This window comes from Mirounga leonina, unplaced genomic scaffold, assembly GCF_011800145.1.
Source record: "Mirounga leonina isolate KUSES-001 unplaced genomic scaffold, KU_Mleo_1.0 Mir_507, whole genome shotgun sequence".
NCBI lineage: Eukaryota > Metazoa > Chordata > Mammalia > Carnivora > Phocidae > Mirounga > Mirounga leonina.
The window spans coordinates 3511897-3538796 of record NW_023270789.1 but is presented as its reverse complement, the minus strand read 5'-3'; the positions used below and the strand labels follow the sequence as shown (position 1 = coordinate 3538796).

The 26900-nt window shown below is 49.6% G+C and overlaps 1 protein-coding gene and 1 long non-coding RNA gene across 9 annotated transcripts in view; one reads left to right on the top strand and one right to left on the bottom strand.

Annotated features, from left to right (window-relative positions):
- The first annotated feature begins 741 nt into the window (after nt 1-741).
- Nucleotides 742-26900, top strand: part of ATP1A1 (ATPase Na+/K+ transporting subunit alpha 1) — a 29177-nt gene continuing 3018 nt past the window's right edge. Inside the window, exons 1-20 of one of the 2 annotated variants that reach the window (XM_034990214.1) lie at nt 742-1031; nt 10984-11088; nt 11770-11829; nt 13621-13824; nt 14831-14944; nt 15230-15364; nt 15469-15586; nt 16009-16277; nt 16846-17044; nt 17307-17416; nt 19269-19403; nt 19905-20097; nt 21442-21617; nt 22633-22769; nt 23587-23737; nt 24324-24492; nt 24605-24759; nt 25081-25204; nt 26392-26537; nt 26653-26783. In XM_034990214.1, coding sequence (XP_034846105.1) covers nt 1020-1031; nt 10984-11088; nt 11770-11829; nt 13621-13824; nt 14831-14944; nt 15230-15364; nt 15469-15586; nt 16009-16277; nt 16846-17044; nt 17307-17416; nt 19269-19403; nt 19905-20097; nt 21442-21617; nt 22633-22769; nt 23587-23737; nt 24324-24492; nt 24605-24759; nt 25081-25204; nt 26392-26537; nt 26653-26783 — 2843 coding nt within the window. In that variant the 5' untranslated portion in view covers nt 742-1019. Of the gene's footprint in view, nt 1032-1592; nt 1779-10983; nt 11089-11769; nt 11830-13620; nt 13825-14830; nt 14945-15229; nt 15365-15468; nt 15587-16008; nt 16278-16845; nt 17045-17306; nt 17417-19268; nt 19404-19904; nt 20098-21441; nt 21618-22632; nt 22770-23586; nt 23738-24323; nt 24493-24604; nt 24760-25080; nt 25205-26391; nt 26538-26652; nt 26784-26900 lie in introns of those variants that run through there. The other variant, XM_034990215.1, reaches the window with a different exon arrangement.
- The window catches only part of LOC118000482, a 30878-nt gene continuing 24068 nt past the window's right edge, over nt 20091-26900 (bottom strand). For all 7 annotated transcript variants that reach the window (XR_004676476.1, XR_004676480.1, XR_004676479.1 and 4 more), the window contains 3 exons: nt 26466-26654; nt 20982-21072; nt 20091-20333 (listed from right to left, as the gene is read on the bottom strand). This is a non-coding gene — a long non-coding RNA (uncharacterized LOC118000482). The remainder of the gene's footprint in view (nt 20334-20981; nt 21073-26465; nt 26655-26900) is intronic.

Here is a 26900-nt window from a genome sequence, read left to right as displayed (position 1 = left end):
CACACAGTAGCGTGAATAAATTCATTGGAAGCCCTTTGAGTGGTCACTGGGGTCCTGAAGAGAAGTAGGGGGAGGGCGCTTGGGACCTTTTGCAAGGCCAGCCTAGACCCATTCTTCCTGGGGCCGAGCGGGAAGTGGATCACGCGGGTCCCACAGCAGAGGAGGCATCTGGGAGGGCACCGAGAGACTGGGGAGGCCATCTGCAGGTGGGCGCGGGGCTGGGACGGCGCAGGGAGGCGGAGTCCCTCAGGCGGGCGCGGGCTGCAATCACACCCTACCCCCCACCCCCACCCCGGCGCGTCCCTGTCTCAGAGGAGCTCCCCGATAGATACACTGGAAAGGCCCCTCCGCGGTTTCTGCCCCCGGTCGGCGGAGATTCGGGGAGCCCAGTTCCGAATGCGTGCCAGCACCCGCTGCGGACCTCGCGTGTCCTACAAAGCAGGCCGGTCACGCAGGGCGGCGGAGGAGGGGCGCGGGAGCCGCACGGCCGCAGAGTCCCCGCGGCCCACCCAGCCGGCGCGCCCCGTAGTGGCGCGGCCGCGGCCTCCCGGGACTTGGGCACGCGCGCCCCGAGCCGCGGCGCCCTCCTGCCTGGAGCTCCGACTGGCCGCCGCCGGCCAGCCCGGGCCCTGGGGCGGGGCTTGGGGCGGGGGCGGAGCCAGGCCCGCGGCCGGTGTCAGGTTGCTCCGGTAACGGTGACGTGCCGCGGCGTGGGCGGGGCAAGCACGCAGGTTGCATATTTTAGGAAGTGAGGAGGAGGCGCGGGCTTGAGCTGCGGCGGGGTCTGGGGCGCGGAGCAGCGGCGGGAGGAGGCGGACACGTGGCAGCAGCAGCAGCGGTAGCAGCCCAGCGGCGGCATCGGCTCGAGCCGCCGGCCGGTCTCCCTCCCTCCCGCCCCGCGGCAGCCCTAGCTCCCTCCTCTCCGCTCCCCCGGCCGCGCTAGTTCGGCCGGGAGCTGCTCTCCTCTTTCCTGATTCTTGAGCGACAGGACCCGGCGCCGCGCACAGACCTCCGCCACCATGGGGAAAGGGGTGAGTGTGCGGCGAGCCGGCGCGGGGCGCGGGGCGCGGGGCGCCGGGCGGGACGAGGAGGAGGAAGTCGGGAGGGCTTACCGCGGCCAGCGGGAGGCGGCGGAGGAGGAAGCGGCGCGGCGTGGAACGGGCAGGCTGGGCGGCCAGGCTTAAAAGACGACGCACTCTGGAAGTGCAGGGAGCGCAGCAGTGGGGGCCGGGAGGGCGGGCGGCAGCGCGGGGCGGGCCGCGGACCTCCGAGCCCAGCGCGCTGCGGGCCGGGGCTCCTGGAGGCGGCGCTCGGGAGCCGCGGGGCCGGGAGGAGGAGGAGGGCGGACGCCGCGGGGCGGCCCCGGGAAGGAGCGGGCCGCCGCGGCATCCCCGAAGCCGGCTCCCCTCCCCTCCCTCCGCCCGCCCTCACCTCCCATCTCTCGCCTTCCCTTTTCCTTCCGCCCTCCGTGCCCAGAGGAAAGGCGTGCTCCTCCCCTTCCCCTGGGGCGCGCCGCCGGGGCCCCTCCCGGGCTGCCTTGCCACCGCGGCCGGGGTCCCGGCGCCGGCGGGGGCTTCCGACGCGGGGGCGGCCCTGAGGGGGTGAGGCTCCCACTCGCAGGCGCTGGGGCTTAGCCAGTTCCCCGCAGAGGCGGCCGCCCTCCCCTAAAGAGAGAGAGAGAGAGAAAAAAAACAACGGGCTTCCCTTCACTGCGGAGCCGGTCGTGCTGGCTGGTGCCAGAAAGGGTGTGTCTTCACCGCCCTAAGATGGCCTTTAAGGTATACTTTCGAGAGCTTTAATGGGACGCTTTCCCTAAACACTGGATGCGCCCTGGGGCGGCTGGAGTGGTCATTTCCCTGGTGGGGAGGGGTGTTTTTGTTTTTTGTTTTTTTTGAGGGATGAGCCTGGAAGGAGGACCGGCTGGCTCACCAGGGCCTCTGGGTACAATAAACCCGAAAAAGGCCTGCAGGCGGCGGGCAGGACGCGGTGGCAGGAGCGCCGAGCCGCGGGAGAGAGCAGTTTCCGAAGGAATGGGGGGCGGGGTGGTCTCCGGGGTAGGGGAGGAGAGTGCACGGAGCGCTGGGAATGCCCGTAGGCACAGCAGAAGACCGAGTCTCAGACCCCAACGGAGCCAAAGCCAAGTCGAGAAAAGTTTATACGGGATAACCTCCCCCCAAAGTATCAATTCATGGGAGAGAATGACCAGGTCGTGAGAACACGGGGTAGGAGAGCAGCCGCTGAGTTATCTCCGGGGCTTGCACGGTGCGGGCATCTAGTAGGTCTTTGGAGGTTTTCAGGGCTCCGCAGTGTGGCGTGAGTGCTGGGGGAAGAGGCAGGGAGCGTCCTTTGGGGATTCTTAACTTTGGATTTTGAGGGCGGTAATTAGAAAGCCTTGGACCTGGTAGGGAGAGTAGGGAGAAGTGGCATGCACGACTGGTATCTTTTAAAAGCACAGAATGTGGAGGGCTGACCCAGGTTCCAGAGCCGAAGGCAAAGAGCTGAGTATACTCCTCACGATATAAAAGTGGGTTAGTGGCCTGGGCTTGTACCACTATCAAACCCTGGGTCATTCCCATAAAGAAGCCCTTTAAGTGCACCCCTTTGGTTCTCCTCCCTCAAAAGAGAAGAAAGTTGATACCCTGAGCTGGACATTCCTGCTTTTGGGAGGGGGGGTGTAGTGATCGGGAATATGTACCCGAGGCCTAGGAAGGTGAAGTGACTTGTTCAAGGTCAAATGGTTGGTTAGTGACACACCAGCCATGCCTGATTCCTGAACAGCCTGTGGTCTCCCCAGCCTGAACACTCACTCACTTGACATTGCCTTACATGCAGAACTCCAGCATTATTCTTCAGATGAAAGTGGGGTATTTGTGATTTAAAAAAAATCACATTAAAAATTAATGGATCCCAGAGATGTTTGAGTAACTGAGTTCTATCCACGTATCTGTATGTGTCTTTCATAACTGAACCCATGCACAACAGTGGTGAAGATCACACACCTGGGTTGTGAAGGTTCAACCAGGATGTCTTAGGGTTCTTAATAAAAAGCCAGTGGCTGGCAAACACAAAATTGAATTGCAGCTGGTTCACAGGATGATAAGCTGCTTATCTGCTGGGTGGCAGTTAGCGTTTTGGGGGGGGGGGACACTGGTAAATTGAACATTAAGGGGGGAGATGTGTGTTGGTGGTGATTCTCCTGGAGTAAAGTTACCCCTTTTGTCCCCAGTGACTTACTGTGATAGTCCAACGTTCAGAAGGATATTTTATGCTGAAATGTTGGGATTTTTCCACATGGGGATTAAAATGTGGGTGGAGTGGTGACTAAAGCCCTGCTGATAATTGGTTAACCAGGAAGCCTGTGCTCGCAGCTAATTTTTAAGGTCATTGTTAATTTCTTCCCTGCTTCTTCCCACTGCTTGGGGGCCTAGGTTTTGATGATATTTCAGGTGATTTTCTTTCTCCTTAAAAATCTAGTTTCCTAAGCTTTTGGTAAGAAAACGAAAGAACAGCTCCTGCTGAATCATTCCTGGATGAAATAGGATTTTGTCCCTTTTTTTCATATTGGGTGTTGTTGCCAGTGACTTGGCTTACAGCCACAGCCAGGCCGGCCACCCACAACTAGCTCACCAAAGGTACACAAAAAAGCTTGCTCTTTTTCTCAAGTTTACAGGAGCTGGGGGGAGGGGGGAAATGTCACCAGGTCCTTCCGTGCGCTTCCCCATTGTTTGAATATTAACTTAAGTTACCTAGAAAATAAATCCTGGCTTACGGGTGGTGATTTCAAGAGGAGCAGGGGAAGAAGACTCAGGTGAAGGTTGCACAAGGGATACGCATGTCAGCAGAAATCCTGGTCGTTCGGTAACATTATCAGCTGCCCTTTTGGAGCTCAACTTGAAAGTGTGACTAAATCTCCTCTGGCTGCTATAAAACTAGTACTTTAGACTGAAAACATCGGAAGGCAGGGTTCTCAGAGTGGAAAGTTGCCAGGGCCTGGCCAGGAGCGAGTGAAGCTGTTACAGGAGGAACTGTTGACCTGCACTGGGGCCAGACCAGAGGCCCGGGATTGCATCACACCCTTTTTGTCTCTGAAGTGTTCAGTGTGTGAGTGTGACAGTTCCCTTGCTCAGGGTTCTTTCTGTACCCTCTTCTGAGGGTGTATCCTCTTTTGGTAACTTACTGTTTGTTAATTTGTAGTGTTCTCCGCCAGTAAGTTTGTAACACTCTAGTGACTCACCTTTGGGTGGGAGGGTAGGGAAGGCGGGGGAGGTCTGCATCATAAATCTGAGAGGGCTGAGAGGAGGCTAACCCTTGCAACCCTCCCTCCCCCACCCCCACCCCCCAGGGGGATTTTTTAAAAATTTGGTAAATGTTCATCCAGGTGAGCGCTAAAACCGAAAACATACAGCTCTCTGGAAGTGTTACCCCGAAGTTGCATTTAAAAAGAAAAGGTGAACTCAGAATTATAAAGCACAATAGACTTGGTACCCAAACATGCTCCATCCCATCCTTGTTTCCTGATTATTTTAGCAACAAGTTAACAGTTAAATGACTTTCTGTTCAAATCAGGCTGTGTTGTCTTAAAGATATCCAAACTTAAGAATGAGAAAAAGGCTTTAACTATTTGAAGGATTTTGTATGCAACAGTAAGTAAAATTAGTTTGTTCATTTAAAAACAAAAAGGTAAAAAAAAAAAAAAAAAATTGTTTCAAGCCCTGAAGCTTCAGGTTCTCAGCTGGCTCTTAGGTAGACTACGGGCCCCGAGGACCAAATGAAGTCCTCTCTGTTCTGTCCAAAGTGAGTGCGGTGCAAGCAAACACCACAGCTGTGGTCAGGCTGACCAAGGATTTGGTGCTGAGGGAAGATCCGATCTTTATCAACTATAGGTTTCCTGTTCATCAGTTAGTCCTAAGCCCTTCAAAACCAGAGAAGAATTTTTCTTTCACCTGAGAAACATATTAAGGATTGAAAATAATAGGAACTACTATTAATTACCCTCCAAAGGAAAGCCAAGTGGAAGTATCCCCCTTGACATTGCTGACCTCCTAATTTAATGGCATCTTAGAGTTTTCGTCTGCTTTCACTTTTCAAGCAAGGGACTTGACTTTTAAGTCTTTGTACAAGTCTTACCGAAAAAAAAAAAAAAAAAAGGAGTTGGGGGGGTTGCTTTTCAGCGCTGTGTGATGGGAGGGAGTGTGAACATTCGTGCCGCCGTGTCTTCTAGCTGCCCAGGGCTCTCTGCCAGCCAGCAGGCCAGAAGAAGAAACGCGAGTGTCAGATCAGATGGGCTCACGGTAATCAGAGTGGCTGCGTTTGGACAGCATGACGCTGGGCAGAATGTCTCCCCATGCCTGCCAGAGCTGTCCAGTTCTGGGTTGCTCTGAAAATACATGGCCAGTGAGCAATAATGGGAAGTAAAGAGAATTCGAAAGCCCATTGGCTTTTTTCTTTTTCTTTTTTTTTTTTTTACCTTCTCCTTCGTATCTATATTTTTGGAAAAGGAAACGTAACCAAGTCAGGTTTGAACTTTCTCACATTGCTATGAATTGAGTGTATGAGAGGAAGTGTATTCTTTGGCTGGAATCTCAGAGAGACCGTTCTTTGCATATGACTCACCTCATTAGTTGTGCTGAAATCTGTTGTCAGGAATCCACAAGAAGTTCTTCACATTTATTTGACTGATGTTTGGTTAGCAAATTCTATTGGTGAGAATAGAGCCCCCATCCACCCACCTACCCACCCACCCACCCTGCAGTTTTTCTCTCGGGTTTCATTTGCATTCGGAGCCGTGGGAATTGGGATCAGTACACCTCATTCCTTAGTTCCTTTGTGACTCTACAATGAATCGTATCTGAACAGTAATTATCTCTGTATCTGGTTTTATCCAAACTCTACTTAGTAACAACTGTTAGGTATTTTCTGGTAGTGATCCAAAGAGGTGATTCTTGGTGGCTCGTGCTTTGTCTTTGGGGCTTGTACTGTTTGGGGGCCCGATAGTGAAGAGTGTCAGGTGTGGGGACCAGTGGGTCTTGGTGTCAGATTTATCTTTCCAGGCTGTCATCGTGGCCAGGGCCCCCGGGCACTTTGGGCGCTATCCTTTTGTGTTTTTCTTTTATCTTTCACATGATGTTTCCATGGGGCCATATTTGTTTTATTGTTTCAGTTCAAGTGACCTGTGTCTGGGGCCTTGGGCTGCCTTTGTCCTCTTCAGCCTGCCAGCTGGTTTACTTCGTACCCTACGCCTCGGGGTACCAACTGAGGAGCCATGAGAACTGGGAATTTATTCAGTTCCCTTGCAACACTGGTGCCAGTTAGGAATCCTTCGTTTCTCAGACTGAGGACATCTTTTGAGTAGCACTAGCCAGAGGGTGGTCTGGTAAAACCAGAAGAAAAGGGGTGAGGGGGGCAATGGATGGAAGGAGCAGGCAGAAAGTTTTAACTCTTCATAACCCGGGTGCCTAATGATAGGGGTAGCGTTAACCCCAGTGAAAAAACAGGCTTGGGTTTTGTTTTGAATCACTGGAAAAACAAAGAATGTTTTCAAAAGAGGTAGTAAATCTAAAGTATATTGATTGTGTAGACATTCTAGAATTTTTTGTGTACCCTGCAGGTAGGGTGGGCTGGCAGGCTCCTTAAGAATTTCCTTACCAGCAGATTGAGTGGAAGGTTAAGCCTAGTTTGTTTGGGGCTGAGGGAGCCTGCTGGCTAGAGCTGGAGCTGGTCTTTCTGCGCCGCCTCCCCCCGCCTGCTGGCTGGGTGGGCTACAGCCCAAGTATGGAGGTGGTGAGCTGGCCTCACAAAGGGGCCCATCGCTCTGGCTTTGCTACATGACCACCTCCAGCCTGCTGCACGTTCAGGTGAGTGACAAGGAATATGCAGACATGGTGGTCCCGTGGGTCAGCTCCTCTGCAGAAGAAAGCGATTCGTTCCTTAACTGCCCTAAATGCTGCTCCAGGCCGCAGAGTGCTGCGGTATTAAGACAGCGCGTGTCCTCCCTCAACCTCAGCTGTCTTGGGGCCCTCAGATCCCTGGCTAGAAAATTCCTCGCACGTAAACTAAACCACTTAGTCATTTAGGCGCAACTGGAGGCTGTAATGAACTGGGCTTGATCATTTCTGGTATTTTCTGTTAAGTTTTACCTGATGAGATGAATACTCCAGATGGGTTGTTTTTTTAAGGTTGAAAGGAGTTTTCATAGTAAGTGAGGAATGGCAGTAATTTATATGTTAATTAAAACCCAGTTATAGTAATAACCGTGGCGCAGTGCTTTGCAGAGTACCTTTACATACACAGTTGTGTTTGAGAATGATTTAATAATGCGTGATCCCAGGAAGATGGGAAAAGCCCCTCTCCCCCCTTTTTCCCCCCATTTGAAGGAAGGTATAGCCTCCTTCTGGCCCCTCTTGCTAGTCCCAAACCTTTTGCTTGTGTGTGGGTTTTAAGAACGGCGCGGGGTTTTAGGTGTTTTGTTTTCAGACTTGACGGCAGCCCCTTGATGAATCAGACAATCAGAATGCCTTCTTAGACTCTTCCGGTCGTCACACCAAATGCTTTTGCCATCGTAGGGACAGGCAGCCGCGGCTGACTGTTCAGGGTCCCGCAGCCAGCCAGGATGGCTGGGGGCTTACCTGAAGCACATCAGCATTCCCGTCCGAAGGGCATGGACATCAGAGCTTCCCAGTACCCCAGAGGCTTCTTCAGCAGTTCTAGAAGTCTGAACCGTGCCGAGCTCCCCGCTGCCTCTAGGGCCATCTGTTACTGTGGTGGGAATGGGTCCCCCCTTTAGGTGGTTAATTACTGACAGAGAGGAAGGGGCACGGTCCGGGGGTTGGTCCATGTTTTTAAATGAGTGAACCTCATTACTTGTGTTAACCTTGGTTTCTCCTGTCAAGAGTTTTCTCTCCCCATCTCTCTGGGCACCTTTCCCTCTGCCCAGATCCAACGGTGGCAAAACTCCTTACTTAGGGTGTCTTTGAGAGGATGGAATCCCTGGGAAGCACAGGATGAAGTAATGACCCATTTTCAGCTGTGTCACACTGGGCAAGCCCCTGCCCTCCTTGTGACCTCCCACTTCCTAAATTAGCAATGGAAAAAAAAAAAAACACACAAACCAGAACCGAACTTACTTCATCATTTTCACCAGTCAGTGTCCCATTAGTGAAGGGCCTCACGGGAACCTTGAGCTCAGAGACCTCGGGGTGTCCGAGGGGCGCCACTGCAGGGAGCATGGTGAGTGTGGGAGAAGGGATCCAAGTTTTCTAACTGAAGAAGTAGGAATGTGTGCCCAGTGCTCAGAGGAATGGGAAGGTTCCTGTAGTCAATTGGGGAAACCATGTTTCTCTTGTTTTTCCAAATGTTTTAAAAAAAAATAATAAAGAAAATGCTGTCTCACCCATCTTAAAACGGATGATCTGTAGTGCTATTACTACATTATCTTGTATTGTAACTCTCCCTTACTCACTTCTAAGGGAAACCATGTTTCTCTTGTTTTTCCCAAATGTGTGCCCAGTGCCTGTCCCTCCCTACACTCCCTCAACCCCGAACACACACACACACACACACACACACAATTTTTTTCTGCTTCGAATTTTTGATGATCGAGACCTATAGGGACTTAAGGAATATTTAGTTCCTGTCACAGTAAGTGAATATTAAGTCACAGTTTTACTTGTAGGGAAGAAGTGAATTGTAAAAGCCATCTGGTCTTCTGGACAAACATTGCCTTTTGAAAAAATTAAAATCTTGAAGGAGAAAAAATTCCACATGTTAATACTTCCCATGTCTCTTTCACAAATGTCCTCATATAAAACTATGCCTTACGTACCATGAATTGATGAGGAAAGGAGGGTGGGGGCTATAAGGAAATCAAACTCCCAGCCAACTTAACCACTGATAACTGTGAGGCTGGAGGCAAGATACTTTTCTGTAAATGGGGATACAACTTTGGAACCTGTCCAGGGCCTAGCTCTCTTATCATTCTCTCCCCCTTTTTTGGAGTGAAAAATACCGAAAGTCTGAGAATAAAGCATATAGGTGGTGAGGCAGAGATTTTTAAATCTGATTTTCATATCTTTAAATTAAACTTGCATTAATGATACCTTGCTTAAAAGAGAAATTGTGAACTGTATTTTAAAAAAATCAATACAAACTGACCACATAGTCTTCTAGAGATCCCCTAGTCAGTGCCTTTAAAATGATTTTTAAGTGATGTGCTTTCCCATTAAAGATGTGAAAGAAATCCCACTTCAGACTGTGGTTCTTGTCTGGTGGAAGCCCTGTCCTTCCTTTTTGTTTTATTTGTGTGTTTGCTTTCAGTGTGTGATTATTTTCCATTTTAACACTAGCACCAAGGGCTCTATGCAAAGAGGCACTTAGAAATGTGGTTGCTCCACAGTGGAGAGAATTTCAAGAATGTGGACTATCTTTAGACCTGCTTCATTCTTAACAGATAAGATAGAAACAAAAGAACTCCACTCTGTTGGGAGAAGTTAGTCAAGGAACACTGCAGAAGTAACCACAGGAGTTGAACAACATGAATAATATAAATGTCTCTGCTTGTGGGCAACACCAGCTCATTTGGGGCAGGATTTCTCTTTAGAGTCTTAAGAGGGTGTTTTCAAATTCAACTGAATATTGTATTTATTTGCAACCATCTTAGCTGTGACTGAAATACACCCATCTCCTTTTTTTTTTAAATCTGATTTTTAGCACAGTAAAATTTTGATCTGGACACAGGTTCTCAACTGCTTTAATAACCTGGCAGTGTACTTCTGAAAGTTAGAAGTGAGTAAGGGAGAGCTACAATACAAGATAATGTAGTAATAGCACTACAGATCATCCGTTTTAAGAAAAATGCTACTCTCCTTCCCCTGACCCTCTCAGGTGGTAGTGGTTGTGGGAGGCAGTTTGTGGGGCGGTGGGGGTGTCTGGAGTAGAGGCTTCTTCGCCACCGACCAAGCTCTGGAGCACCAAGTTCAGGCTTTGTGTAGATAAGTGCAAGCATTTTCAACAGTGGAGGGGGGTGGGGCATGCGGAACAATCTAAATTTAAACTATAGAATCAACATTTTCTCTAAAAATTGTTCCAGTTTTCAAGAGGTGTAGGTGGATCCTGTGAATTGTGTGATAATGCACATGCTTTTCCTACACTCTGCTTATGTCAAAACATTTCCAGTGACTTTTCCTTTGAGGGGTTTATTTTCAGGCTGTAGACTGGGGAGAGGACTTTTTTTTTGTCTTTTATTTAAATGATTTTAAGTATTCTTAGGCTAGCTGTTTTTATATAAGAAAAGATGAAACAGGTCACTGTTCTTATGTAAGCCCTAAAAATACTTAAATTTGATCCTTAATGGCTTCTTTGCAAAGCTAAGAATTTAAACATAATAATAGAAGTAATTTGCACCTAAGGGTTTTGTGTAATTGGTTCTCCCAGAAAACGCTACATGGAGGTAGGCACAACTATTCTCTCCACGCCAGCGAAGAAGAAGTTGAAGCTTTAAGAGTCCGTGACTTACCCAAGGACACATAGCTGACAAGTGGTAGAGTGCAAGGGGTCTAACTCAGACTTGTCTGGTTCAAAATGCAAAGGCATCCGCGCTCTGCTCTCAGTTACTGATGTAAAGATGATTTCATTCTCTCCGTGGGGAAGATGGAAGGTGGCGGTATAGAGATTTTGACAGCACAACCCTTTCCCTATTCACCCCAAATGGAAGTGACTAGTGGGACCCTTCTGTGGTTGCCGTGACTTCTCCCCTGGTCTCAATGCCTTCGGGTGCACATGGCGTGTCTTGGGCTCATGATAGTTGCAATAGTCGTTGCTTTTGTTTAGTTTGTGGTGTATGCACATGCATTCCCATGCATGTCCACGATTGCTGTCCTGTTGACTATTCGAAATGTTGCCTATCCTAAAAACTGCTAACATCCCCTGCTCCAGAATCTCCTGTGTGTTCATAATACACAACCTCACCTCTCCCACATTCTCCTGTAGGTTGGACGTGATAAATATGAACCTGCAGCCGTTTCAGAGCATGGCGACAAAAAGAAGGCCAAGAAAGAGCGGGATATGGATGAACTGAAGAAAGAAGTTTCTATGGTAGGTATTAGGAGGCAGGTTGCTTTCTGTTCTCCTTATAAGTTAATTGTATCCTATCTGTTGGGTGTTGGAGTCTCCCCTCCCCACCCCCAGTCCTTCAGTCAGAGACCTGCTTTATTTTAAAAGTAAAACAGTCATTGTGGTTGTTTTTACAGACCTTACCAAACCCTAGAGATCAGTCTGGAAAATTTTCATTTTCCAGGCTGTTGGCAGGTTGGGAAAGTTATCCCCTGCCCCACCGCCCGGCATAATAACCAAAGGTCCGTAGAAGGAACTGTGGTTGATATCAGGGGCCTTCACTTTTCTCTGCTTCTGGATTATACCAAATACAAGGGGAGCCTCGAGCCCCTCCAGCTGTGGAGGCTTCCACAGACACGGCCTACCTAGAACCTGCTGGTCATCAGAGAAGGCAAACAAGGTTTTGCTCGAGCTCTGAGCCTGCTGGGCTTTCCTGAAGTCCCGGCAGGCGGCAAGGGGCCTCATCCCACAGCTTTCACCAACCTCCGGGGAGGGACTCTCTCAGCACAGGGCTGGGTGGTTGCTGAGCCAGCTACCGCCTTCTGCACGGAAGGAAAGCCTGTTTGCTGAGCCTAGTTAGTACTAGCGACGAGGGACATTATGCTTTCTCCTCATCTTGTTTCATGGTACAGTGTTTAATTCTTCTCTGTTTGTTTCCCTTAGGATGACCATAAACTTAGCCTTGACGAACTTCATCGCAAATATGGAACAGACTTGAGTCGAGTATGTTGTCATTTCACACCTGTACAGAATCCAAATCCTGTTTCCCTAGGGCATCTCCCCCGTGGCGCAGACCTCAGAGGAAGAGAACGATGACAGGCACCGTCTGAGTAGACGGTGTCGCATGTGAACCTTGGGCTTTTGGGTGCTTCTTTAGTATTTTGTTGGCCCCTGACACTTTGAAAGTAGACGTTATTTTCCCCATTTTATAATAGGTGAGATCCAATAAGGGAAGCACGAGGATTTAAAATGGAATGGCTCCATAGCCATGCTCATTCCCTTACTTTTCGATTATAAATCTTTGTCTTTTATTCTTCTACGTTCATGAAATGGAGTTGAATATTTCAGTGAGTTGAATCTTCAACATTTCAGTTTTTGCACTTTTGCCATCCAGCTCCATTGCTCCAGAACCTTGATTAGTCTAGCATTTATTTGACACTTGTTTTTTTACACCACTTGAAGAAATCTTTCCGTAAAGCATGTGTTGTGTATTCTTGTTACCTGGAGGATTTGGGTATTAAATTTGCCACACGAACAATATAAAAGTAAACCGTCGGGTGAGGGTGCAGTTTGTTACTTCTGTGCAAAAAGTGAAAACTCTGGGGACTGACGTGAGTGCCAGCCAACATGTAGCCATTATTTCAATAAATGCTCAAGAAGTGGTAAGCAGCGTTGCTGGTATGGATGCCCTGGGCTCCGAGGGGAGGCCTGAGTCAGACGGAGCTGACACTCCCCGTTGGGCGGCCTGAGCACATGCTCTCCCTTGTAGTAATACCTAGAAGAGGGTTGTCTTGAGAATGCACGTAGCTCCTGTAAAGCACCGGACTCTCCCTGGCGAGCAGAGAGTCCTCAGATGGTGGGTGTCAGGTACTCTGCCCTGGGGTTACATCAGGAACTTGAGGGGGGTCCAAACCGGGTCCTCATTTCCCCTTCACTGCCTGGCTTTCTTCTCCCTGTTCCTCATACTCCCTAGGTAACTCAAATATTTAAAATAACGTGAATACGAACTACATATTAACGGATACTTTGGGCAAAAATTGGTTTTGTCTCTCCCCCCCGCACCCCCTCGGGTATTTTGATAATATGAAAGTAATCACATTTTTCCCTTGTGATGGGAGCCTTGTATCTACTGTGTGCCATCCATGTATCTTGGTTTTAAGGCCCATTTAGAGAAGCACCAGGCTTTAGTACAGTGGATTTTTTTCCCTAATTCTTTGAAGTTGGCAGGTTCCTGGGGGTGGGCTGGAATGTGCACCTATGGGAACCCTCTCAGCCAGACTGTCCTTTGAGTTACCATCCACAGGATAGACTTGTATACTGAAAACTTGGCTATTAAACCATTCACAGGTTGGATTCCTGCAGAGAAGTTTTTCTTCCTTTTTTGATGTTTATAGAGGGTTTCTTTCTTCTCCTCCCTGACAGATTCAATATGCAAAAGAACTCAAAGCTCTTAATTTGCAAAACTGAATCGATGAGTTAACATTGCTATCTTTTTGGTAAAAATGCAATGTGGCCTGAGTCCCTTACCTAAACTTAGACTGGATTCAGATCTGTCCATGCATCGATTTAAAACGAATTTCAGTCTGGTGTGGGCTCCTCAGAAAGTTTGGGCAGCTATGTGCCCAGACCAGGAGAGGGTCCTCATCAGAACGTGCCAGGTTTTATAGGCTCGCTAGCTTGGGGCATTTTGTTTCCGCCTAAACCCGTTAATGGGGCCTTCCAGCTATCAGGTGGGTATATTCGCTTGTATGTTCTGGGGGCAGTATGTCTTACTTACATTCCTTTGCTTCTCAGGGCTTAACAACTGCTCGAGCTGCTGAGATCCTGGCTCGAGATGGCCCCAATGCTCTCACCCCGCCTCCCACCACTCCCGAATGGGTCAAGTTCTGTCGGCAACTGTTTGGGGGTTTCTCGATGTTACTGTGGATTGGAGCGATTCTTTGTTTCTTAGCTTACGGCATCCAGGCTGCCACGGAAGAGGAACCTCAAAATGATAACGTGAGTTCTGTAGCTCCTAATTTAGATTACTAAGTATGTGTAAGGTATCCCGCTGGTCTTTGCCACCCACTTGTTTTCCACTGGTTACCACTGGTTAGCTGATGGTTTTATTTTTTTTTTTTTTAAGATTTATTCATGAGAGAGAGAGAGGCAGAAGGAGAAGCAGTCTCCCCAAGGAGCAGGGAGCCCAATGTGGGGCTCAATCCCAGGACCCCAGGATCATGACCTGAACCAAAGCCAGACGCTTAACCAAATGAGCCACCCAGGAGCCCTAGTTGATGGTTTTAAACAGGAGGGAAAGGGGCACCTGGGTGGCTCAGTTGGTTGAGCGTCCAGCTCTTGATTTCCGCTCGGGTCATGATCTCAAGGTCTTGAGATCGAGCCCTGCCTTGGGCTCCATGCTCAACCAGGAGTCTGCTTGGGATTCTCTCTCTCCCTCTCTCAAATAAGTCTTTAAAAGTAAACATGAGGGAAAGCAGTGTTAGCAGCTGTTGCCTTCAAGGCCCCATCCATCTTCCTTCTTCGTTTTGGGTTTCTCTCTCCATCTCCCACCTTCTAGATGCTCTTCCAAGCTGGATGTCCACCCAGCATGTCGCGGTGAACAGGCAGCTCTGCAGGTCCTGGCCCGGGGCCGGCCGCCACCCAGACGGCAGAGCACAGCTTCTCATGTTGGCCCATAAGGCACATCCAGAAATGTCTGGTAGCCACTCTTCAGAAGTCACAAGTTGTTTTGAAAATATCTTTGTTTTAATAAAGTGGGAGAAACTGATTGATGTGGAACACTTCCAAAAGTCTATCAAGGTGTAGTGACCAAGTGTCTCTGGGACCCCATTTGTGACCCTCCTGTACACAGTCTCTCGGAAGATAAATACGAAGACGCGAGTTCTGTATTTATTTCTGAAGCCTTGGCCTGTTAAAACTTTGGTTTTTGTTCAGTCAAAAATTAACTGAATGTTCCCAACTCCTTACTGCGAGCCTGCGGCTCTAACTTGTTTGTTCCTTCCAGCTGTATCTTGGGGTGGTACTGTCAGCTGTTGTCATCATAACTGGTTGTTTCTCCTACTATCAAGAAGCTAAAAGTTCCAAGATCATGGAATCCTTCAAAAACATGGTTCCCCAGGTACCTATTGCTTTGCCTTTCTCCATTGAGAGCTCCGGGGATGTGAGCTAGTGTGAAGCTAAGGTTTCCGAGTGGATGGGAACAAGAGGGCCACCTCACAGTAACTCCCAACAAGCTTTTGTTAACTTGTGTAAATAGATTAATAATCTCCTTGTCATGCCCTCGGGTAATTCACATTAGAGATCCCTTTGGAATTTGGTCTTCTCGTTTGAACACTACCCGGTCCTTGTTGGCAGCTGCTTTTCTCTGATTGAATGGTGTATAAACTGTTTTCTGCTCCTCAAGCAAGCCCTTGTGATTCGAAATGGTGAAAAACTGAGCATCAATGCAGAGGAAGTTGTGGTCGGGGATCTGGTGGAAGTGAAAGGAGGAGACCGAATCCCTGCTGACCTCAGGATCATCTCTGCCAATGGCTGCAAGGTGGGTTCAGTGGGTCCCCCCACCCCCACCGCCGGGGCTCAGGTGGAGAGCGCAGGGCGGCCCGGTGTGCGCTCACACAGCCCTTTTGCTTGTCTCATGGACAGGTGGACAACTCCTCACTCACTGGTGAATCAGAGCCCCAGACTAGGTCTCCAGACTTCACAAATGAAAACCCCCTGGAAACGAGGAACATTGCGTTCTTTTCAACCAACTGTGTGGAAGGTAGACCATTTTAACATGCTGTTTATCTTGGGCATTAACAACAACAAAACCAGAGACTTACCATTTCTGTCCTGGTTTTATTGGCTCCTTATCTGCCTACTGTAGTCCAGCACAGCAGCTGCCGTTCACTCGCTGGCAGGAAGGCTCTGGAAGCCTGGGGGCGGGCTGTCGGTCTGTCCTCTCCTCCCACCTCCAGCACACCTCTTCTGTTGGCCGTGCCCACCTGGCCATGGCCTCTGGAGCTGCTGTCCTGCTCCTGGATAGAAAGCCCTTCACCAGAGTCTCCGTGGTGTAAAACCGTGTTTACCCCACCAAAGAGCTGGCCCTTGAAAACGTGTAGTATGGTCTCGTTTTGAGCCATGCCAGGTAACTGCAAAATCTGTGACTTCTCTGATGAGACGTGGTGCGACCCCCCCCTTAAGGTACGGCTCGTGGCATTGTCGTGTACACCGGGGACCGAACGGTGATGGGAAGAATCGCCACGCTTGCTTCTGGGCTGGAAGGAGGCCAGACTCCCATCGCTGCCGAAATTGAGCATTTTATCCATATCATCACGGGTGTGGCCGTGTTCCTGGGGGTGTCCTTCTTCATCCTGTCTCTGATCCTGGAGTACACCTGGCTCGAGGCCGTCATCTTTCTTATCGGCATCATTGTCGCCAACGTGCCGGAAGGCCTGCTGGCCACTGTCACGGTTAGTGACTGGGGGACTGGGGGACGACAGTGCTCGCTCTTAGATCAGCCTGCACGTGTGACTCCGCCCCCCCGCCCACCCTCCCAGCCTCCCACGCCCCCACCCCCCAGCCCCCCAGCGGCCGCCCCGGACTCAGGGTTGATCGCACGCGCTTGTGTGCGGTTTCTGTTCCAAGCCGTGTGGTAGGGTTAGGGAGCGAGGAGGCTTGGCGTGTTTTTTTTTTTTTTACGTGGAAGATAGAAACCCCAAAGCCTAAAGAGGCCTAAATCTTGATCTGATCTTATCACATGCTCCACAGTAGTGTAACAAAGGAGAAGAATTGGAGGGGGGTGCTGAGCAGGAGAACTACAATATGGTAAATCCTGGCTGTTTTCACTTTTCTTAATCTTTTGCTTTATGGGAGGAGGGAAGGCCCTCTGTACATGTTCCCATCAGGGTTCAGACTTCAGAGGATGGCCAGAGAGGTTTAATTTTAGACCAGCATCTTCCACATTAGGATGGAGCTGGAGTCTGTATAGAACCCCATCCTGGCTGAGATTGAAATAATCTGGTTCCCAATGGTTTTTAGGTATGTCTGACCCTTACTGCCAAACGCATGGCAAGGAAAAACTGCTTAGTGAAGAACTTAGAAGCCGTGGAGACCTTGGGGTCCACGTCCACCATCTGCTCGGATAAAACTGGAACTCTGACTCAGAACCGGATGACAGTGGCCCACATGTGGTTCGACAATCAAATCCATGAAGCCGACACAACGGAGAATCAGAGTGGTGAGGCCCGGGCCCACCCTACACTGTAGCCTTACCTGCTCATGGGGCTTCCTTTTTTTTTTTTTTAAAGCTGGTTTTGGTTTTTGTTTTTATCATCTGGTGAGGAGTTAAGGGAATGGGTTTTAGATTTCTCTCGATTTTGCCCTCAGACCTGATTAGTTTCATTAGTCAGGAAATGAGATGTATTGTTTCACTTTTCATGGGACATTAATATAAAGGAAATGCATTATTTTCCTATCTTTTTTTTTCTTGCCTCCGTCAGGTGTCTCATTTGACAAGAGTTCAGCCACCTGGCTCTCTCTGTCCAGAATTGCGGGTCTCTGTAATAGGGCGGTGTTTCAGGCGAACCAGGAAAACCTACCTATCCTTAAGGTATGCTCAGGAGTTCCTGTTAGCTGTTAGGCCGTCATGTGGGGTTCTAAGTACCCCACAAGAACCACCACCCGAGCGTTCTCTTTGAAGACCATGTGCCCTCTGCGTCCTGTTAGGGAACCACTCCCTGTAGGACACCCTCCGTGTGACGTGTTGCCTAGGGATCCCAAAGCACTTAGGGTTACCCTGTGGTCTGCATAGGTTCGAGAAGAGGGACTCTACAGTAAAAACTGACCAGAGGTGGGAAGCAATCTTTACCGTGAGAAACCGAATGCATAAAACCTGCTTTTGCCACTCTGAGTGTATGATAACCCGCTAACCTAGCAGACAGTGAGGGCTGCTTTTGTGACTCGATAATCGTATTTGCATATTAGGATACAGTAGATTCCAGTAAATCCCTTAAGCCATTTATTTTCTTAAAATAGCTCAGCTATTTCTCTTATCTTATTTGTTCTCCGCTTCCTTACTAATGATGCAAAAATAAGCTCAGCCTCATGGAATTCATGTGAAATGTGAAATGACTGAGGTTTCACTGTGCTGCCCGGTGGAGACAGTCTCGGAAAGGTCATAGCCGCACGGGGTTGTTTAGGATGCAGAAGACGTGTGTGAGGAGGCCCTCTGGGCTCGCTTGTTCTCAGCAAGGCTGCTGGGGGTGGTTCTGGGTAGAAACTGGGCCATCAAAGAGAAAGAAGGCTTACTTAGATGGAACTGAGGGGGCTTCTCCTATGAAGATGGGACCCCTGTATCCTTTGAAGGAGGTGTTCTTGGCATTGAATTAATGTTGATTGGAGGAGGATGTTGTTTATCCTGGGATAAAACCTGAGATGCCTGCTTTCATGTATTTCCTTACCTCAAAGTGGAAATCTTCTAGGCTTTCAGCATAGGACTCAATAGGTATCAGATCTTTCCCCATTGAAAAGTACCAGAAAGGGAGCATGGGCTGTATTTCTGAGTATTTCAGGGGGTGGGGCCGTGTCAATGGCATTATTACTGCCCTTCCCCACCCCCCCAAAGGCATGCAGCTCTATTCTGCTTTAATAACTGGTCTTTGTTTAAAATGATCCCACTAATTTCACATTTCTTCCCAAACCTAGCCATCTTTCTTATTAAACAGGGCTACTGGATTTGCGAGCATTAATTTTCTATCTGTCTGTGCAGTCCTAAAGCAGTCAGAGTTCTCAGGTGCTCATATAAAAGTTGGCTACGGCTGAAAATGTTCTTAGTGTGTCCCAGTATATCACACCAAAGAGAAGTATGTGTTACCTCAAGTGTGAGCTTTAACTTAAAACGTTAGCTGATTATATGACTGTTGGAGCTAATAATAGTTTTCAGTTCACATCACTCAGGCCCAGATAATTTTGCACAATTATGTTTAAAGCCCTCTATTTTGCCCTTGACACAGTTTGCCCCCAGTCCTGGGAACCGAGAGATTTTCTTTTAAATTGTAGGTGCTGTAAATATTTGGATTCTTACTTGGTATTTTCAGATTCGTAACCAAAAATACATCCTTGGGAATAATGTTGGCTTTGAGACTTTGCAACAGGGGAAGATTTAAAAAAAGTAGGTTAGAAGAGTGTGTTGTGCTCCTCCCAAGGGTGGGTGACCCCTTCAGGCGCCCCTCTTCTACCAAAAGCTGGAATTAGGGTGGGGAAGGAGGGCAGACAGGAGGAGGCGGCTGGGGTGTGTGTCTGAGCAGAGGGAGGCCAGTCGCTGCACGGTGCTGCTTCCCCTGGCCTGCCCTGTCCTCCACTTCTGACCAGGTCGGAGGACATCCGGGTGACTTTCCTGGTGCTCAGTGGTGCCCGGGGGAAGCGTTTCAGGCTGACCCACAGATGTTGTCTCTGCTTTGCAGCGGGCAGTTGCAGGCGACGCCTCGGAGTCCGCGCTCTTGAAATGTATCGAGGTGTGTTGTGGCTCAGTGAAGGAGATGAGAGAGCGATACGCCAAGATCGTGGAGATCCCCTTCAACTCCACCAACAAGTACCAGGTGGCCTAGTGGTGGCGAGGGGCAGGCAGGGAGGAATGGAAGCCAGAAGGAGAGCTCTTTTCCCATTTGAAATGTTACAAGCTTAAGTGCTTTCAAAAAATGAATTCTCCCAACTTTATGCAAGCTCTTAGATTTTGCCCTGGACTAGGTATAGAAAATCCTAAGTCGTTTGAGTGTTGGGGCCCTCTGGAATTCTTACTTCCGGTTTGGAGTGGGGGTGCGGCGACGGGGCGAGGTGTCCACGCATGTGCCCATCCCTTTGTTCCCAGTTTGCCTTCAGGAAAGGTTTACGTATGAACACGTGCCAGGGATTTAGAACGACATCACTGTGCTGGTTTTTTGGGTAGCATTCAAAGTATGCTGCAAGCCGTGGGACACCAGAGTTCAGAAATAGGAGACCTTGGTGGTTGTCTTGACACATACTAAGTAGTGAGCGAGCTGTGCTCCCCACTCCGACCGCCACACGCAGCCACCGGCGTTCATGTCCACCGTCCTTTACAGCTGTCCATCCACAAGAACCTCAACACGTCTGAGCCCCGACACCTGTTGGTGATGAAGGGTGCCCCAGAAAGGATCTTGGACCGCTGCAGCTCCATCCTCCTGCACGGCAAGGAGCAGCCCCTGGATGAGGAGCTGAAGGATGCCTTTCAGAACGCCTACCTGGAGCTGGGCGGCCTTGGAGAGCGAGTGCTAGGTACGTGGACAGCCAGCAGCACGGCTGTCAGTCTGGTACACATCTGCACAGTGTTCTGACCTCCCTGAAGCCTTTCCAGAGGATTCCTCCTCCTCCTTGATCTGTTCCCCTATTTTGAAAATAGGAAGGGCTGGAGAGATGTTTGGTGTGTTGGGGCCTCTGAGCAACAAAATCCTATTGGTTTGCTTCTGATTCGTACTTAGACCTTTGGTCTCATGCTGGTCAGTTCTGTTTGCCTGGAAAAAAAAAAATAGGGAAGAGCTTTATTATCAAACCTTTGTTGCTAGGACTATGACCTACAAACTTAATGAAATTAAAATTAATTCCCAGAGTAAAACCATTTCCTGACTGGCACAACAGTTGTGAATTTACACCGGAGGTTATGCGTCAGCTCACAAATGACATTGGCAGTAAACTTGCCATCTAGGGAGCTACCTGTCCTTGGTATGTCAGCCAGGGCAGATGAGAAGTACGTGATGCTCACTGTATAACGTAATTGAGAAAGCAGCCTTGGCTCTATTTTGGAGGCGGAAAGATAAAAAGCCATCATTGGTGTAATTCTTCCTGTTCCGCTTAGCTGAGTAACTCAGAACTGATTGCCCGGGCCCATGCTCTGGTTCATACCCGCTCCCTCATCTGATTTGAGGTGACTCTCTCATGTCTCTCTCGACTGAAAAATCAACGGTCAAGTGTCGTTTCCCCATGTCTCCGGGCCCAAAGTAGAAGCATTCTCTCTTCCATGAACCCACAAGCCACCTCCTGCCACTTTAAGGAACATTGTAACCTTCATACCACCTTGCAACAACCCCTGGAATGTCATGATCCTGTAGTAATGATACTATGTGATAAGCGCCTTGGGCAGAACGTGTCTGCTTTGTACTTACCCTCAAAATAGCTTGCAGGCTGGCCCTCACTGGTGGGCAGTCATGTATTTTGGTTAGATGAAGAGTGAGCAGAGATGGGGGCTCAATTTTTCTAAGGAAAGAAGCAGAGACAAATAATTATGTGATTTGCCAACTCTAAGCACCTGAGTGGGCAGGTCGCGAACCCTGAAGCCCCAGTGCTTAGAAGTCCTGTCCTCATTCTGTCTTCTCCATGCTGGACGGGGCGCTTCCTTTAAGGCTTGGTGATGGACTCTTGTCATCTGCATGGTTTTTCTGACCCCATAGCATCCGTACATGTTAAATAAAACCTCATGGTTTTAAAACTAGACCTTGAAACAATATTCCAAACTCAACCTGGAGCCAGAGGGAGGCCGTCTGAATGACCAGTGGCTTCTTTCCTGGGCCACCTCCATCGGTGAGGTCCTCACAGACCACCCCCCACCACCACCCCCCCTCGCAGGTTTCTGCCACCTCTTTCTGCCTGACGAAGAGTTTCCTGAAGGGTTCCAGTTTGACACGGATGAGGTGAATTTCCCTGTTGAAAACCTCTGCTTTGTGGGGCTTATCTCCATGATTGACCCTCCGCGGGCCGCCGTCCCTGATGCCGTGGGCAAGTGTCGCAGCGCTGGTATTAAGGTAGGTGTGCAGTGTGCCTCGGGGCACCCTGCTTAGTCACGTGGCCCCATGGGAGTCACGTGGGGTGCTTAGTCACGTGGCCCCACGGCAGCCACATGGGGCCAGCTCAGTTTTCTCACCAGGAGGATGAGTTTCTTATCTCCAAAGCTTTGGTTACCACCAGAAAAGGCCAAATGGTATTAAGATGTTGGTGTACACAGCAGATGAGAGATTCAAAAGAAAAAACAGATTTGGGGGGAAAGAAATGGAAGCTTAAAAATCACTGAAAAGAGCAAAAAGACTTGGTGTAAGGTTTTACATTTGAAATACATTCTCAGTTGATCTACTTCATGCTAGGAATAGCTGGTCTTCTCTGTTTTCAGTTAACTGGGTTTTTAATGAATGTTTGGTGTCCTCTGTATCTGTCTTTTTAAGTCACGGAACATTTTTCAAGTGCACTGATAACGGGGCGGTTTGTTTAGCCTGCCTTGGTGCTGGCTGTCAGATTTGTTTCCACTCTCTCGTGCTCGTTGGTAATACCACCCCGAAAAGCTTTGTAAAAATGATTCCCCAGACACTTTGACTATATTCTTAAGTGTGGTCTTCTGAATATAATCATCAGGTCAGAAAAGCAGTAACAAGGTTTTGAATTCTTTTTACATATTTATGCTCTCTCCCAAATTGGGCCACTTTGGGGATGCTGACCAGCCGTGTGTGGCACCTTTGCCCTGTAGTCCGATCAGCATCACATTTTTACCTTTTTTTTTTGCCGGTTTTAGTAAATTTGAGTTTTCTTACATGACTGTGTAAAAGGAAAAACAGACGTTACGTATCTTATATGATCATATGCCAAGATAAGATCTGGATGTTGCTTTGTGTTTTCCATAAACAGGTGTATGTTTGTATTTTTGGTTAATGTTTATGAGTTTTAGGTTTGCATTCCCGTCCTTTTGATAGTCCAAGATGAAGCATCCTTAATATTTATTCTTGCCTACTTAGGCAGCTGCATTCAGTATTGCCCTGTTTCTTATTGCAGGTCATCATGGTCACTGGAGACCATCCAATCACAGCCAAAGCCATTGCCAAAGGTGTGGGCATCATCTCAGAAGGCAACGAGACTGTGGAAGACATCGCTGCCCGCCTCAACATCCCAGTGAGCCAGGTGAACCCCAGGTAAGGCAGGAAGCTCAGCCTGGTCTACCTTAAATGTACAAATGGTGGTTGTTGGGAATCATCAGCTTGGTTGCATGATGGTTTGCTTCTAGGCTTGCTCTGAATAGGGAAGGCCCCTACAGTTCCAGAAGGCAATCTGGTCCTTCCAGGAGAGGCTTTCAGTGAGAGCAAGTCATTATAGCTAACACTTAGGTGGTGCTTACATATTCTCAGCACTTAAGCGGTAACCTATGAAGACAGGTGTTAGTCCCACTTTGCAGAGCAGGGAAGCTGAAGCTTCATCATACGGTATACTCTGCACTCGAGCCTCTGATTTCATGGTATTAATCACAGAGCATATGACCTAGCACCAAGTCTGTTTCCAGGGCCACACTTAACTTGTCCAGGTAGTTCAGGCCAGAAAGGAATTTGGGCAGTAAAGTACAGAAGGTAACAGAGACAAAGCAGTATCGTGCTGGTGTGTTGTTAAAGTATGGGGCCCCCTCACCCAGCTTGGGGCTATGAGAGGGTTTGATCTACTGTCTAGAACTTGGTTATACCATTTCAGTGTGTCCTCTGTAAAGATCGGGAAAGGAAGGTGAAGGCAGGCTGCCCCGCAGGTGGTTGTGCGTCTTGAACCAGATCTAATATGTATGAACATGCTTTGTAACCTGTGGACCCCTGCCCAGATAACAGCTCTTACGTGATGGGGAAGATCCCCTCTGGCCGTGGGCTGCTGTACAAAGCGTTCTGCATAGTTGAACATCCCCTCCCCCCTTGGTGAGGAGCATCACGCAGGGGAAGCAATGGGGGATCTTTCTTCCCACCCTGATCCTAGAGATGCCAAGGCCTGCGTGGTACATGGAAGCGACCTGAAGGACATGACCGCTGAGCAGCTGGATGACATTCTGAAGTACCACACGGAGATCGTGTTTGCCAGGACCTCTCCTCAGCAGAAGCTTATCATCGTGGAAGGCTGCCAGAGACAGGTTAGCGGGCAGCCAGGGCTGGCTCTTTCGGGCACTGCTGACCTCTGTGGTCGCAGCTCCAGGGCCGGTACCACAGCCCGACATCTCTTAGACTCACTGCCCGTGTGCTGGTAAAAAGCTCTAGGCATGGCTCCAGAGAAAAGGGGAACCGGATAACGGCTCAGCAGAGCTACACACTGGACCACACGCATCTTCACCGTGGCCCAGAGTCTGAGGCTCCACACTTGGCTTGGAATAGCAGTCCAGGCTCCTCATGTCTACACGGGGGATGTGAGTAGCCAGGAGACTCTCATCCCATACCTCGAAAAGACCTTAAAGGAATCGGTTTTCCAGAGGTACACTCACCGAAGTCCTGGCTTTGAGGAGCTCTTGTTAGTAAGGGGAGGGGATACATTTGTCATCACTCCTCAATCTGTGGTCAGCTTGTGGCTGGGTGGCTTCTTGGCTGAGCCAGTTCTGCGCCCGCTGAGAGTCTAGGAAAGGGGCAGGGTCTGTAGCGAGGAGAGGCAAGTTGAGGCGTGTGCCCCGTGTGCCTCCTGCCCTGGACCGTGTGGCTCTTAACAGACCCACTCCCTTCTTCTGGCAGGGGGCTATCGTAGCTGTAACTGGCGATGGTGTGAACGACTCTCCAGCCTTGAAGAAGGCAGACATTGGGGTTGCTATGGGGATTGCTGGCTCCGACGTGTCTAAGCAAGCTGCAGACATGATTCTTCTGGATGACAACTTTGCGTCAATTGTAACTGGAGTAGAAGAAGGTGAGCGAGCACTATGTTTAAAGTGTTCACCAGAAACTCATCCCGGTACTGCCCATCTCTTTAAGCTCTATAGTAAAAAGCCAAAACAGAACCAACCTCTTGCTTTTCCCAGGTCGTCTGATCTTTGATAACTTGAAGAAATCCATTGCCTACACCCTGACCAGTAACATTCCAGAGATCACCCCCTTCCTGATATTTATTATTGCAAACATTCCACTACCCCTGGGGACTGTCACCATCCTCTGCATTGACCTGGGCACGGACATGGTAAGTAAGTGACTGGCACGGCAGCTTTGGGCCCCCCTCGCTCACCCGCCGCTGCGTCGCCCAGTCAGGCTGGGCGTAAGTGATACTCACCGTGCGTCACGGCCTCAGCTCCCAGGAAGCTGTGTTCCCGGTCCTCCGGGCAGCCGACACCACTTATCAGATAGCAACGTTATTATTATTTTTTTTAAATAGGCCTGGTAACAGCATCTCATGGTATGAAAACCAGTTTTAAAGGGGAGGGGGCAAGGACTTTATAACATGCTGCCAGTTTCTTGGTATCTGACAACTTTTACGCTCTTCTCTCTCGCTTCTCTTCCCCAGGTTCCTGCCATCTCCCTGGCTTACGAGCAAGCTGAGAGCGACATCATGAAGAGACAGCCCAGAAACCCCAAAACGGACAAGCTTGTGAACGAGCGGCTGATCAGCATGGCCTACGGGCAGATTGGTGAGCCACCGAGGCCCCTGGCACTTAGCGGGAAGCATCTGTTTGGTGGGGGAGGGAGGCTCAGCCAGGCTTGGTTTCTCAGGCTTCAGATCTAGCAGGAGGCAGAGCATAGGGTGAGATGCAGGGGAATTTTGTACAAGATTCTCCTGAGCAGAGAAGAAATCTTTTGCTGTCTGCCCAGTTACTTCCTTGTGGAGACTGGAGTTCTTGAGACGGGGCTTGGCTGCCTAAGAATGGGGGCTGCCCCTCGGAACGCCAGGCACAGTTCCTTCAGAGGCAGTGTCCCCTAGGGGATATAGAGTGTCGGGCACTAATTTGGATAGAGTTAGGCTTTGAAGAAACCACATGAGCTTGAAGGTTTGGCTGGCGGGTCACCACCCAGTGATAGCCCTGCACCCTCACTCTCCCCACCCCCAGGGCTTGATTCCCACTCTACCAGTGGAGCTTGACCAGCTAACAGATGGTCTCTAGGTAGTGGGCATTGAAAATGCCCTGGGATCCTAAATGCTCTGCCTAGTGGCCTTCAGGAGAACCCAGTGAGGCCACCAGGAGCAGCCCAGGCCTTTGGATTAATGGGTTGCATCACTGTGAACACTTGGGTAGAATGGAACAGATGAGTACATTGTGGAAATATGGCAGACTGGTTAACAGTTGCTGACAAGGAGCTGGCTAAGGGCCAGGAGGACCTGACTCTTAAGAAGGAGGCTTAGGGCCAGAGCATAGGATGAAATCCTGCCCTGAGGAACTCAGGGTGGTGTGGTGGGATCAGATGCGGGGGGGCGAGGGGAGGGGGTTGGAAGGTGCCACAGTCACTATTTGGAATGTGTGAAAACTGAGATGGGAAAGAAGTCACATTGTAGCAGAGATTAAAAAAAATAGGGAAGCATTTTTCCCCTAAAAAGGCTCTGCCCTGATAGAGACACGTGATCATATGATAGCAGTGGGCATTTCAGAGCAAGGCCTACGTGTCTTCCCCTTTTAAAGAAAGCTCTAAAAAGTGACTCAAAAAAGAGAAGAGGGTGCCGTGTGAGGGCTCTGCCCCTGGGGTCCTCCCATCCTCCCAATCCTCTCTCAGCCAGTGCTGAAGACCGCCCCAGAGGACCCTCCGGGGCCTGCTGTGGCAGTCGGATGAAGGGTGTGCAGAGATGCCCTAGAACCAGGTGAGAACTGTTCATGCACACTTGCAGGTATGATCCAGGCCCTGGGAGGCTTCTTCACATACTTTGTGATTCTGGCTGAGAACGGCTTCCTCCCAACCCACCTGCTGGGCATCCGAGTGGACTGGGATGACCGCTGGATCAACGATGTGGAGGACAGCTACGGGCAGCAGTGGGTGAGCGAGGGCCTGACCAGTGGGGCGCTCCTCAGACCCCTGAGGACGGTGGCTACTCAGCTGCCGGCCACGCAGGCCAAGTGCTGGGCTCATCTGTCTGCCTTCCGTGTTCCAGACCTACGAACAGAGGAAGATCGTGGAGTTCACGTGCCACACAGCCTTCTTTGTCAGCATCGTGGTGGTGCAGTGGGCTGATCTGGTCATCTGTAAGACCAGGAGGAACTCTGTCTTCCAACAGGGGATGAAGTGAGTAGAGGACAGTTGGGGCCCTCAGACCAGGGCTCCTGGTCTCTCAGCTCTTTGCAAAATCCTGGCCCCCGGCACATGGCAGTTTCTGGAATCTCCCCTTTGGCACAGATTTAG